The following is a 13,717-nucleotide window of genomic DNA, read 5'->3' as shown; positions in this document are numbered from 1 at the left end:
AATATGTTCCTTAAGTTCAGGTACCCTGTTTATCTCTTTTGTTACTACATTATTGAACTAGAGCTTGGCACACAGTAGTTACTCAATAAATATAAATGAAATGTTCTTAAAAGGACATATGTCGAATTTAATGAGAGCACTGTTTCATTAAGAGAAAACTTAAACAAAATGCACTTATATATGTGCATGCACTTTGATATTTTTTCTGGCGATGCTTTCAGTCTTTCAGTACAAACAGGAGTCTTTCTGAAATATATATTTTAGTAGTCAAAAAGTTCTAGTATAATGAGCTCTGTTACTCTCTGCACTTGTGGGTGTATCCTGGTTACATTCATAAGAAAAACGTACATCCTTCTATAATCTTTTGGGAAATATTCAGTGTACGTTCATTCAACAGAGGTTATCTTCTTACAACATCTCTTCTGGATCTTTGCAGCGGTTTTTCCTAAGCCCTCTTCTTTTCTTTGGAGAATCGACTCCCAGTCCCGAGCTAACCCTGTGCCTATTTTCAGTGGTTTCCCACTGTGGCAAATGAAGTCGAGGCATGCCAATTGATATTTCCAAATTGGCCCAGGTCTTTCTGTTCATTTCCTTTCTTTAAAAAAAAAAATTAACATTTATTCATTTTGAGAGACAGAGTGTGAGCGGCGGAGGAGCAGAGAGAGAGGGAGACACAGAATCCGAAGTAGGCTCCAGGTTCCTAGTTGTCAGCACAGTGCTGGACTCAGGGCTCAAATTCACGGACCGCGAGATCATGACCTGAGTTCATGAGCCAATGTCAGACACTTAACCGACTGAGCCATCCAAGCTCATTTTTTTAATGTTTATTTATGAGAGAGAGAGAGAAAAAATGAGCGTGAGTGGGTAGTGGGCAGAGAGCAAGGGGACAGAGGATCCAAAGCAGGCTCTGCCCTGACAGCAGAGAGCCTAATGTGGGGCTCCAATTCACTAACCGTGAGGTCCTGACCTGGACTGAACTCAGACACTTAACTGACTGAACCACCCAAGCACCCAGGCCTTTCTGTTCTAAGTGACTGCCCCCAGACCTACTGCTCAGCTCCCTGTGTTCTAGCCAAACTGGATTCCAATTCATTAAACAGGTTCTGTCCTCACATATCTTTGTATTTGCTCACACTTAGTATGTGTATGCCCCCATATTTCCACCTGTAGAAGCGCTATCTTTATTACCCTTCTGTCTCTTCTTCCTTAATGTTTTCCCACAACTTTCCTTCCAGCAGAAATCCTTTCTTTCCCCAGTCCTTGAAGTACCTCGAAGAGCAAGTGTATTGTCATCTGCCTTATGTGACACATATGCCTCTCACTCTGGCATCAATTTCTGGAGACCAAAAGTCACATGTCACTTATTTTTTTACTATCCCTGGCTTCTAATCTAAGCTTTACATAGAAATATTTAACAAATGCACCTAGAATTTAATAAAACTACTGTTAGAGAGGCATCTTAAGACATCACAAATCACCACAGAAAATCACAGTGGGAAACTACCAAACTATAGCAAACTGTGAAAAGAGTAAGGTGTCTAAAACCGTTCTCTTGCATTCATACCAGGAGTACTATGTGCTTGAAGGTAACCCTTCCACACACACTGTTTACATCTTTTTGTAATGCAGACGCTTTGCATTTACCACCAGATGTGAAATAGAACACTATGATTAGATTTACTTTGCTCGTTAGAATAGAATCTTACCAGTCTTTGTGGGAGGTAGAAGATGAGGTTATTCAGGTGAGCTTCTTTAAGGCATGTCTGGGACTTGGCAAATCTAAAATCGTAAAACAGATGGGATGAGGGCTGAGCAAAAGTCCATTCTACAGAGACGGGGCAGTGCTATCTAGAAACTTTAGACAGAGTTTCTGAGGAGATTCATAAATCTTGGAAGCTGGTATTGGAGTATGCAGCCAAGTCAAGTAGACATCCGAGGTTAATAATCCTGTTGGCAAAGGATGTATAACATTGGTTCTCAACCTTAGGGATACATTAGAATTGCCTGGACAATTTAAAAACAAATAATTAGCTTGGACAGAAACCCTGAAGCAGTATTCTTAAAAGGCTCCCTGGCTAATGTTACCAGAAATAAGAACCATCGATGTAGGGAATTAGACAGACTGTGTGGTCAGAAATATGGCACACTTGTCCACAGGTGCAAAGCTGTGGCAACAGCCCTGAGGTCTCAGCACAGTGTACCACTGAACCCCACCAGGGAGGAAAACGACTCAAATCAAGATGGTGAATCCGTGGCCACTCTAGTTCTTGTCTCAGTCTAGAGGTTTAAGGAACGGAGAAACACTGAGCATGAAGATGGAACCATTTGTGTGTGAGGGAGTGGCTAAAGTAAAGACAGAGGCTCCAAGGTAGGTACGGATAGCAGACCCCCGGAGCCCCACACCCGAAGACACCGTCTTTAACAGTCTGCGGCTTACTGTAGCTACAGAAAGTACCATGGCACGTTCAGTATTCCTGAGAATTCCAAACAGGGCTCTCACGTCATCCTCACTCTTTGTCTCACTCTCTGAAATCTTTTGTTGGCTTTCCTTATTATTATTGTCTGGCCTTTCACTCCTTTCCTAGTTTTTACCTTTTTTTGGTGTGCTTTACCCTAACTAGGATGTTGTTCCCCCCTTAAGTAAGGCAATTCTAATTTGATGATTATCAAATTTTTGTAGAATACTTAGGAGTTAAGGGTGGGTAGGGGAGTGGATAATAGTCATTATTATTAAGATTACCAGTCATACCATCCCAGGCCTGCCCTTTTGGGGCATTTCTATTCTTAGACTCTAACCCATACCTTGTTATCTGATGTTTGTTTTCAACATCAGGTCCCCATCTCTCTTTTCATTCCCTGGTTACAAAGGTAATTCTCTGATTTGACCAAAAATCAACATCAACAGCGAGACAAATTAAAAACCAAACAATTCTATTCCTTACTTGTTTCAACTCTTTTATCTTACTCTATCTTGTTATAGAATGGTATTAGAAATAGGTATCTGTGTGCATGCTCTTCAGACCAGAATGGGCTAAAAACTATTTATTAATAAATGGAGATATGATTTTTATAGATATAGCTGTGCCTGACAATTGACAGTGACGTTCTTACTGTAAGTGATTATGCATTTCCACGTGTAAAATGCTGATGCATGGTAAATGTTCAAGTATTTCTAGGATGAACACTGAATTTTGAAATGGCTATGCATGTGTACAGGGGGAATAAACATGGGATCAAGAAATATGAGTGGAGAAAGAATAGCATGAATCAACTTAATATCTAATGCAATTTTTGAGTGCAAGATTAGTCATCATTAGCACTTAGTAAAGTGCAGAATAATGTGTTTCTTATTAACCATTGAAATGCAAATGTAATATTGTAAACTAAGACTATCGGTGATCATTTTTTTTATTGTCATCTGCAAATTTCTAAGAAACTGGTTTTAAATCTTATCAGGTAAATCATGAAAGTTCTTTTTCTTACTTTTTAAATGTTTCCCAAATTATGTCAGCCTATGCACTAAACATATTGCAAGTTCTCCTCTCTTAGAAAATGTAAACATTTTCTTCCTTACTTCCTATTGGCAAGTAGCTAAAAATGTGTCCAAGAGAGTAATTAATATCAATGAGTATAAATCCTTAATTACTATCATTGAGACTTATCAGAATGATAGTTATTAGGTTAAATACTGATAAATTATTAAAAATATATGTTTTCCTCCCAAAATATATGTTTCACTCAGTGACAAGGAACTGTTATATCCAGAAAAATATAAATAATCTCCTTTGTATCCTACTCTATGTTTTGATAATGGGGAGGCTCACCGTGTTTATACCCTGGGAATAGGTTTCAGAATGACTTTTTTAGGGAGATGATGTCTGGATACATGATTTTCTAATAGTCAAAATAATTTGGAAAAATAAAAATAAAACCACAAGGAACTCAGCTCTGGCCTTTGTGGTCTAATAATAAAATCTCAGGGTAAAAATCTGGGAAAGAGACTAAATATCAAAATTGTTGATTTTGGAGAATTTGACCATTAGAAAAAAAATTGAATTCTTTCTAGTTCTGTATTCCCTTCTGCTGAAGACGTTACTGCTGAAAACCCCTTGCAGAGTTTTTTGTTTGTTTTAATCAGGAAAATGAAGGGAAAGATCTTTTCTTTGTACCGCGCAATTCTGTATGTCACCAGTTAGTTCTATATGGCACCCATTTTATTTTCCCAGGTTTTCCTTGCGACAATGACTATGGCAATATAGTATTTCTAATAAATTATGAACATTATACTTTAGTTCTTGGAATAGGAAGAAAGGTTAAACATGAGCATTCTTCAAGTTTATGAAGTGTAAACATTACAATCACAGCTTTAATTAGTGATTTCTGTTATTGCTGCTGCTATTGAGAAAAGTGCTCATTTAGGGATTTTATTTCTACTGTCTTTAGTCCTCAGCAAATGCCAGGGTTTGGGACTTGCTCTTTTTGCCAGTGGACTGAGAGGGCAAGCCACCATCACTTACAGGCAATTTGGTCTTGATTATAAATTAATGAAGTGATAATTGCTCTATGCAGCCTTTTATGTGCAAAGCATGCTGGTGCTGTTTGTATTACCTTCTTGCAATTTATACCTCAGCATTCAAGGACTTGTGATAGCCTGCCAAATTAGCATTGAGAGGAAAAATGTTAAACTACGGGGATATCTCTATAATTAAAATCATATTTTACTTCAAATTGTGAAAATCTCTAATCTTAACCTCTGTTTGATGTTTAGTAAAATACTGTCCATAGCAGGATTAATTTGCAACTGATTCATCGGTTGAAGTACACACTCCTATCTATTCTGATAAGAAAACAAAACAAAACAAAAACAAAACAAAACAAAACAAAAAAAAAACCCTTGATCTAAAAATTTTAAGTCACTTGATTTATTTTTAAATAATGATATCCATGATCTAATTTTCTCTCAAGTTTTGAGAGAAACTCTCTCTGGAGTTTTTGCTAGTTCTGTACAATGTCATAGTTCTTTACAGTGTCATCGTAGAACCACGGTAACAATAATAGACAAGATTACACATAGTGCTGACTTTTAACATCAGAGTTTTTTGGAGTTCCAACTCTGTTCACTTTTTTTATTTTTCTGATATTAAACATATATATGAATTTTGCTTTAACTGTGACTTTACTCTTACAGGCAATTCAGAGTACAATCCTCAGAACTTAGATGCTTAGGTACACCTTTTTTCTTAAACACTTCCTGTATAATACAGTCATAGAGTGGATGTTTGAAAATGGTATATTGATGATTATTTAAAGTACAGTGAGGGTGTTTCTTTTCTTATATTAATATATAAATATAGCTTGTATATTCGTTATAGAGTTTTCTAAAACATTCTAAATTTGTTCCTTTCATGGACTTTGGTGTGACAGTGGGGTCAAGCCCATTTTGCTTCTGGATAATGAGCACTTCTCTTGTATTCCAAACTCTGGAATCAAAGTTATTAACATGAAGAGTGGTTTTTGCTATTTGCTTTTATTTTGTTTTTAGGTTGGTAGAAGAACAGGGGAGAGTAAGAAGTTTTTAACCTGTTTACTACATTAGTGAGGTCTACATATTGGATTTGATAATTCAAACATCCTAATGTAAATAATTTATTTTTTTTTCTTAACATGTTTCAAAGACCAAATAAATGTTGTGTTTCTTGCTTGTGGTTACCATCAATTCAATAAATTAATATTGTATCTAATTTTGTGACTGGAATTTGTGGATTGGAACTATTATGTGTTTTTAAGATTTATAATTACAAAAGTGTTTGTACATCTTAAATGCTGTCCGTTTAAGTATTGAAAACTTGTCATTCATGATGAAAACAATTAACTCCCTCAGTGGAGGAAAAAAAGTGGAACGCATTTATAATGAGTTTCATGAGAATTTTGTTTATTTATAAAATTAAAATATATTCTCTAATACGACTTTATGTTTGCACTCCTTTGAGTGATTTCCTTCATATATTATAAGAATATAATAATTTTTATACATCTCTCAAAATATGAAGTTGTGTCCTGCATATTATGAAGTATATGAACAGGTCCAAAGCGTAGCGAATGCATAGGAAACCAAAACTAATCTTAGCATGCGTACTGTATTAAATTTGTAAATGCATTAGGTATTTAATAAAGATTATATAGCACAGAATGTTTCTTAAGAATGACAGGATTATGGAAGGCATCAAGGAGAAAACAGCACAGTCAGGTTGGGGTTATACCATAAACAAGAGAAAATCTAACATGGCTTTTGACAAAACAGTAAAAAGGTTTACAGTGACGAGAGCATAGTATGTGTATAAGTGACACATGTAATTCACTAGTCTCAATTCAAACTTTTAGAAAAATATCAATGTATTTTGGGATCAGTTTTTGGAAGAATGCCAGTATCAAACTAAAGAGTGTGAAGTTATTTATAAATAATGGTCAGCCAGAGAAGGCTTTGAATTCAAGTATGACATGGCAAAAGATGTATTTTCCTGTAGCACGAGACAAAATTGGGCATGGCAAAAAGAAAGTGTAGACACAGGTGTAATAGTTAGAAACAGATTGTATAATAGTTGCAGAACCGTAAGTACCACAACGTGATGCTAACTTAAAAGCTTCCCCAGGGGCGCCTGGGTGGCGCAGTCGGTTAAGCGTCCGACTTCAGCCAGGTCACGATCTCGCGGTCCGTGAGTTCGAGCCCCGCGTCGGGCTCTGGGCTGACGGCTCGGAGCCTGGAGCCTGTTTCCGATTCTGTGTCTCCCTCTCTCTGACCCTCCCCCGTTCATGCTCTGTCTCTCTCTGTCCCAAAAATAAATAAACGTTGGAAAAAAAAAAAAAAAGCTTCCCCAAATCTGTCGCAAGGATAACAGAAAGCAGTGCTTCACTGTCCTACAAAGTCCTGAAACTATTTAAGTGTTTTTACAGTGAATACGTGTTATGTTAGGATAACCTTAACTGCTATAACAGTGAAAACCCAAATAGCCACCTATTTCTTGCTTGTGTAAAATTCAATGGGAGTAAAACGTATTAAGAATTGAAATGTTTGCTACATTTACATCTTCTGCTTTCCGTGTATAACTATTAGTTTTTTATTTTGTTGGCAGGGGGAGGCATGTTTGTATTTTTACTTCAGATTTTCTTTCATGGTTCACCCAACATCTATTCCTTGAAATGGTTATATTTAAAAAATGTCATGCATGGAGATAAGTGGTCATGACATCATCCAGATTCACCTTGTTATGCCTAGATACTGATTTTACAAAATTCTGGACCAAATTGGAAAAAGATGAATAAAAATTTGTTGTAGGCAGTGGTATTTTTCATTCTCTTTTTAAATAACAAACCAAAAAAAAAAACACATTAAAAATATATGTACAATAAAACCATTTCATAGTGTTATTTGACATAATTGATTTGAGGTTTTTGATACTGGAATCTTTGACTGGTTTTAATCAATTGCCAGGCAATTTTTTCCTGACTATTTGACAAACCACAATACAATCCAAATGTGTTAGTCAAAATTTTAAATTACTTAGTGTCGATGAATATAGAAACTTGCAAATAATAAACTTACAAATAAGAAAGTTATGGAGTTGTTCCATAACATGATCTTTAATGAGTAACACTGAAGTTTCTCTTTAAATATTTTGTATTTTCTGAGATGCCATTAACACCCTGATCTTGTATGCATTATTATTCATTATGCTTATTTCATTATTTCTCATTTTTTTCTCCTTTGATTCTTCAGTGGGAAGAGATCAGTGGTGTTGATGAACATTACACACCCATCAGGACTTACCAGGTGTGCAATGTCATGGATCACAGTCAAAATAATTGGCTGAGGACAAACTGGGTCCCCAGGAACTCAGCTCAGAAGATCTATGTGGAGCTCAAGTTCACTCTACGGGATTGCAATAGCATTCCACTGGTTTTGGGAACTTGCAAAGAGACTTTCAACTTGTACTACATGGAGTCTGATGATGATCATGGGGTCAAATTTCGAGAACACCAGTTTACAAAGATTGACACTATTGCAGCTGATGAAAGTTTCACCCAAATGGATCTCGGAGACCGTATTCTTAAACTCAACACTGAAATTAGAGAAGTAGGTCCTGTCAACAAAAAGGGATTTTACTTGGCATTTCAAGATGTTGGTGCTTGTGTCGCCTTGGTGTCTGTGAGAGTGTACTTCAAAAAGTGCCCATTCACGGTGAAGAATCTGGCCATGTTTCCAGACACAGTACCCATGGATTCCCAATCCCTGGTGGAGGTTAGAGGTTCTTGTGTTAACAATTCTAAGGAGGAAGATCCTCCCAGGATGTACTGCAGTACAGAAGGTGAATGGCTTGTACCCATTGGCAAGTGCTCGTGCAATGCTGGCTATGAAGAAAGAGGTTTTATGTGCCAAGGTAAGAGTCTTCTCTATTTTCCTTTGAGTTGTATTAATCACCTGTGGGTTTATTATCATTGAGTCATAGAAAGAAATGAACGCAGCCTGAACTCACTTGGCAGTAAAACATGCCTCAAACAACATGCCTCAAACTGAACAGAGTCTATTTATAGACCAAATTTATCTCACTTGATGTGTTGATCCACAGTTTGTTATAGAGATATTCACGTGTTTGACTATGTGGTGCTGGCCTGAACCACACTGGAGGTGTTACATATGCTATTTTTAAGTGTTCTCTGCTGTTTAATGACCGCGGTAATATAACTCCAGATCAACTGGAAAAACAAACCAACCAACCAAACAAACAAACAAACCCAAAACTGTCTCTTTTATGCAGAGGGAAGAAACATCATTGGCAGTCAGGTAGTCTAATTCTAACAGAATAAGATACTACATTGTTCGCTTTTCTGCCTCATAGTGGTACATACTTCATTGTTATAAAATGTATTCTCCAGTGGTATCTGTTCATCAAATACACGTTCACTTACAATGTGTTAGTGCTTTAATAGAGATTATTTTATTTAAAAATCCAGGGTGGATACCATAGCGTTTGATGTATTGAGGGGTAATTTTAAAAGAAATCTCTGCTTCATGATTTGGCCCTTTAGACTGCCCAGGAAAATATCTGTACCAATGCTTAGGTGCAATGCAATGTACCTGCAATGCAATGTGCAATTGCAATGCATATTCGAGTCTTCATATAGTAGCAAAGAACCTGAGCTCTGCCATCAAATTGATTTTTATTAAAACTCTATTTTCATAGAAGTAAAATTAAAAGATAGCCTTTTTTTCACATAAGATATGACATATCAGATGAAAATTTCCATTTAATCCAAAGATTTGTTAATTTAGCATTAGGCAAAGTTTAGTGTTTAAGAACACACTGACATTATTATTAAAACATGTATAAATACATAGGAGAACTTAAATACTTACTTAGTCCTTGGAACCTAGTCTTTTAATACCTTTGTTTGCTGTTATACTCTGCACATGAATTGAATTTGTAGCCATTCTAAATCTCAAACATGCGGAAGAAATGAATATACTTTATACAGAAATTAACCTTTCTAACAATGTGAACAGAACATATCACTTTGCTTTTGACTATAGACTAGGTCTATAGAAGAAAAATAAAAGTAGTGAGAGCAAAGGCTATACTGTAGTCTCATACTTTTCCATGTTGTTTAGATCCTTGACAAGCACCAACAGAAATATTGTTACCAAGCATGGTTTTGAAAGTTCTAAAATCGACACAACATAGTAGTTACTACTTGCTTATATACATGAGTGGAGAGAAGTCTCAACAGCCTTTATAATCCACTTTGAATCATATTTTGTCACTGTGGTATTCTTTGTGATATATGATATTGGTGAGAATTATTTTAAATAAAATAATAAAGGCCTAGCTCAGGAGGAATTAAAAAAAATTGTCCATTCTTTCTAATTTGGTCTCTACTGAACCAGTCTCTGATATCCACACCAGCACAGGAATAGATGTGTCTCCTTCTCAGAGAAATCAACATGCATCAATTTATGCAGAACTATCTCATAAAATATGACATTGAGCAAGAAACCTAATCATTAGATTTTTGGATTTAAAATAATTTTCGTGTTTTTATAATCATATTGAAAGTTACAAGGAATTGAAAAATAAGTATCAATGAGGTAAATAGAATCATATAAAAGTATTAATACAAATAAATAAAGCATACAAATAATTAACTTACATTACATGCTGTCTTGAGGACAAACTAGTAGCACCTAAAAAAGTCAAATTAAGTTGTATTTAGAAAATCTACAATGAGGGGTGTCTGGGTGGCTCAGTCGGTTGAGTGTCCGACTTCAGCTCAGGTCAAGATCTCACAGCTCGTGAGTTCGAGTCCCACGTTGGACTCTGTGCTGACAGCTCAGAGCCTGGAGCCTGCTTCGGATTCTGTGTCTCCCTCTCTCTCTGCCCCTAACCGACTTGCATTCTGTCTTTGTCTCTCTCAAAAATAAACATTAAAAAGAATTAAAAAAAAATTCACAATGAATTCAAAATTGCTATTTTAACCTCATTTTAATTTACTGAACTACTTTTTTAAAGTAACTACTATGCTATTAAATTGCATTCTATGTCAAGATTACACCTAGAGGTAACATTTATGTCAAAGTTCTATATCTTTGATTCTTGTAGTTTATTATGTTGAAGGATATCAACAGCATCTTTTCGATATAGTAATGCTATGTCATCACAGACTTTCTCAGCATTTGAAAATACTAGTTTCAGAATAAGATACATATGCATTAATAGCACATTTTTTCAAGACAAAGATCATGAAGATAAATCAGTAAAAATAATTACAATAGAATTAGAGATGGCCCATGAAGTGAGATGTGATTGTAATTTAAAGGGGGGGATGATTTTTTAGTGATGTAATTTACAGGTGGAGTGTGGTCCTAGGGTCATATCTTGACGTTTGCTAATGATTACAGGTGAGTTTTGGCTTCCTTTCTTTTTTAATCGCAACATATTTGTGTATTCAGGTTATTAAACAATGCATCAAGGTAATCTACTTTGTTCTGATTTACATATTTAGCAAATGTTTATTTAAATATATTAGTTTGGCCATTACTGTACTACATCTTAAAAAATCCAGTATTCTACCAATTGGTTCCGTATCTGGTGCAAAGCCTGTAATTTTGCTGCTGTTGTCAATGACAGTGCTGGTGTTTCCTGTGCCTGTTACGGTTTCCTTTCTTTTAATTTTTAATTTTTTTTTTGGTTGACTTTGTAGTAAAGCTTGAGGACTGATCCAAATAGCTTGCTGTGACTCTCACAGGTCAACATTCTATCAGCACTGCTTATATTCAGGCACACAGAAGAATGGTAATCCCCAGAAAGGAAACAGATAAAAAGATAGCTAGACAAACTTCGTATATTTCATGTGATCACTTTCATTTTGTTTTTTTCCAAAAAAAATATTGTGTCACTCTTTAAAAAAAAAAAGGATGGGACAATAGCTTGACATACCCACTACTTGGAATACATATACAGCTAGATTTTAAAAATCTCAGGATAATTTTCTAACACAGCGATCAGCGACCATGGAATTTCAGTTGCCTAACACAAAAGAAAACAAGAGTCCTTCACTTTATTTAAAGGAATATTTAATGGATGCCAAATTCATTCAAAGCACTGTATCAGAACTCAAAAACATTTTTTCAACATTCATTCATTATTTACCAGATGCTAGACAGTGTGCTTATATGCCAACTCATATCCATGAGCTGTCTTTATTTATCCCCCAAATAACCTATAGGTACATATTATTATTATCTCCATTCAAAAAAATGAGAACAAAGCATTCACAGGTTAAATATCTTGCCTTCGTGTATTTAATAAGTGCTGGATGAGATCTGAAACCAGGCCGTCTCATTCAAGGTTGCAGTTTCAAACTCAATCCACACAGCTTCCCTGTGGTTTAGTCCAGTGGTGACAGAGACCAAGAAACCCCATGAAGACACAGATTCTACAGGAGTTAAGAGTACTGTAAATTGAAGGAGGAGGAGGACCGCAGTGAGTTGGCATAAAGTAACTAAGAATCTGTTAATTTATGGTTTATCTATTTCAGTTCATTTCCCACATCTTTCTGTTTCTAGATTGTTTGGAAGAGTTACTAGCCAAATAGCCAAAATGTCATATTTTGGGAGGACTAAGCTTAGCCTGGGTGATATCTAATAAAATCTGGATATATAGATCACCAAGCATCTTAGATATACAAAAAAAGTCTACCAAATTTAATTCAATACGTGTTTTTGACCATCCATTAGTACAAAGTAATAATGTGCCAGACACGGGGAAACATAGATGAATTGTATGTACCTTGCAGGAACTCACCATCTACTATGAAAGACAAATACATAAATGAATAATTTTAATGCAAGACAGACCAATCAGTCTTCTACCAAGAGTACAAGGAACTTTGGCAATGTAGGGGAAGGAGAGATTAATTTTGAGTATTTCAATATTAATAGTGGAATTTATTCATTAATAATGAGAAGTCTTTATTGAGAGATTTGGATCATCACTGTTGGGATTGGAAACTTTTGGAGTAAGAAGAAGAGGCTAACTACCTTACGGAGCTTACATATTCTAGAAGGTAAAGTTTATAATTTGTTTATTGAACCATTATCTCAAAATCTCAAAATATGTAGAAATCTCTCCCATTAGAGTTTTGTGTTCTGCGTTTGTTCCACAGGAAGGCTTTATAGAAGATCTAAATTTCATAACCAGATCATTTTCTGACCTTAGTAATGAAATATTCTGAACCATTTATTCCAGTATAAATGGATAATTGGAACAGTTGAAGTTTGGTTAAGCATACTGAAAATAGGGCAATGTCCATTTGAAAATAGGAAAAATGTATTGATAAAAACATTTTATTGTCAAAAAGCTCATCCATCAGTTTCAGATGTTATCTGAATTAAAACCAGAGTTATCTTTGTACAAGACAAGAACCCTAACCATTGCATTACACTTTTCTTGTATATACTTTTCACAACAGTATATTTTTCCTGAAATGAGAAAAATAGTGGAAAATATCTTTTCACCATTTATTCAATTATTCAACAATGACCGAGTTTTGTAATATGTACTAAAGTCTGTGCCAGACACTAGGAAAACAAAGATAAACATTATCTCTGCTAAATTAGTTTGATTCATAGATCAAAAATCTATGTGTATTGTGTATGTGTGTGTGTGTGTGTGTGTGTGTGTGTGTGAGAGAGAGAGAGAGAGAGAGAGAGAGAGAGAGAGAGAGAGTATATGTTTAAAATATTAGGTCTTTGCTCTTAAAAAACATAGATTTTTTAACTGAATTATTAAACAGAGCTAAGTTAATAATAGTTTAAACTAAAAATAAGTTATTAGTGTTAATGAGGAAGGAGGTATTGGTGTGGGAGGATATAAGTGATAGGAAATTAAAATTTTCTACAATTAGATGCTTCATGTTGCTGCTCTTCCTTTTCTGTGCCAAAAATGAACACGGGAAAGCTAAGAATAGAAAGTGGTACACCGTTCTCTTTCAAGGACTGGTTAGAGGAAGAAAATAAGAGAGGAATGAAAGAGATATTGGTAACTAAAGAGTCATTCAGGAATTGCATGCCATGCAAACTGGAAATACAGAAAAAGGCAGTTTCAGGAGGGTAGAGAGTGCTTGTGATAAATTTGGTAAAATAGAACTCCGCATAAAAAAAACA

The 13,717-nt window shown here is 35.4% G+C and overlaps 1 protein-coding gene across 3 annotated transcripts in view; it reads left to right on the top strand.

Moving 5' to 3' along the window:
- Positions 1 to 13,717, top strand: part of EPHA3 (EPH receptor A3) — a 360,579-nt gene that overhangs the window by 89,744 nt on the left and 257,118 nt on the right. For all 3 annotated transcript variants that reach the window (XM_086675678.1, XM_025913295.2, XM_086675679.1), the window contains exon 3: positions 7,775 to 8,435. In XM_086675678.1, coding sequence (XP_086531804.1) covers positions 7,775 to 8,435 — 661 coding nt within the window. The remainder of the gene's footprint in view (positions 1 to 7,774; positions 8,436 to 13,717) is intronic.

The sequence above is a fragment of the Puma concolor genome, chromosome C2, assembly GCF_028749965.1.
Source record: "Puma concolor isolate L17-30 chromosome C2, mPumCon1.1.hap2, whole genome shotgun sequence".
Lineage (NCBI taxonomy): Eukaryota > Metazoa > Chordata > Mammalia > Carnivora > Felidae > Puma > Puma concolor.
This window is presented reverse-complemented; position numbering and strand designations above follow the sequence as displayed.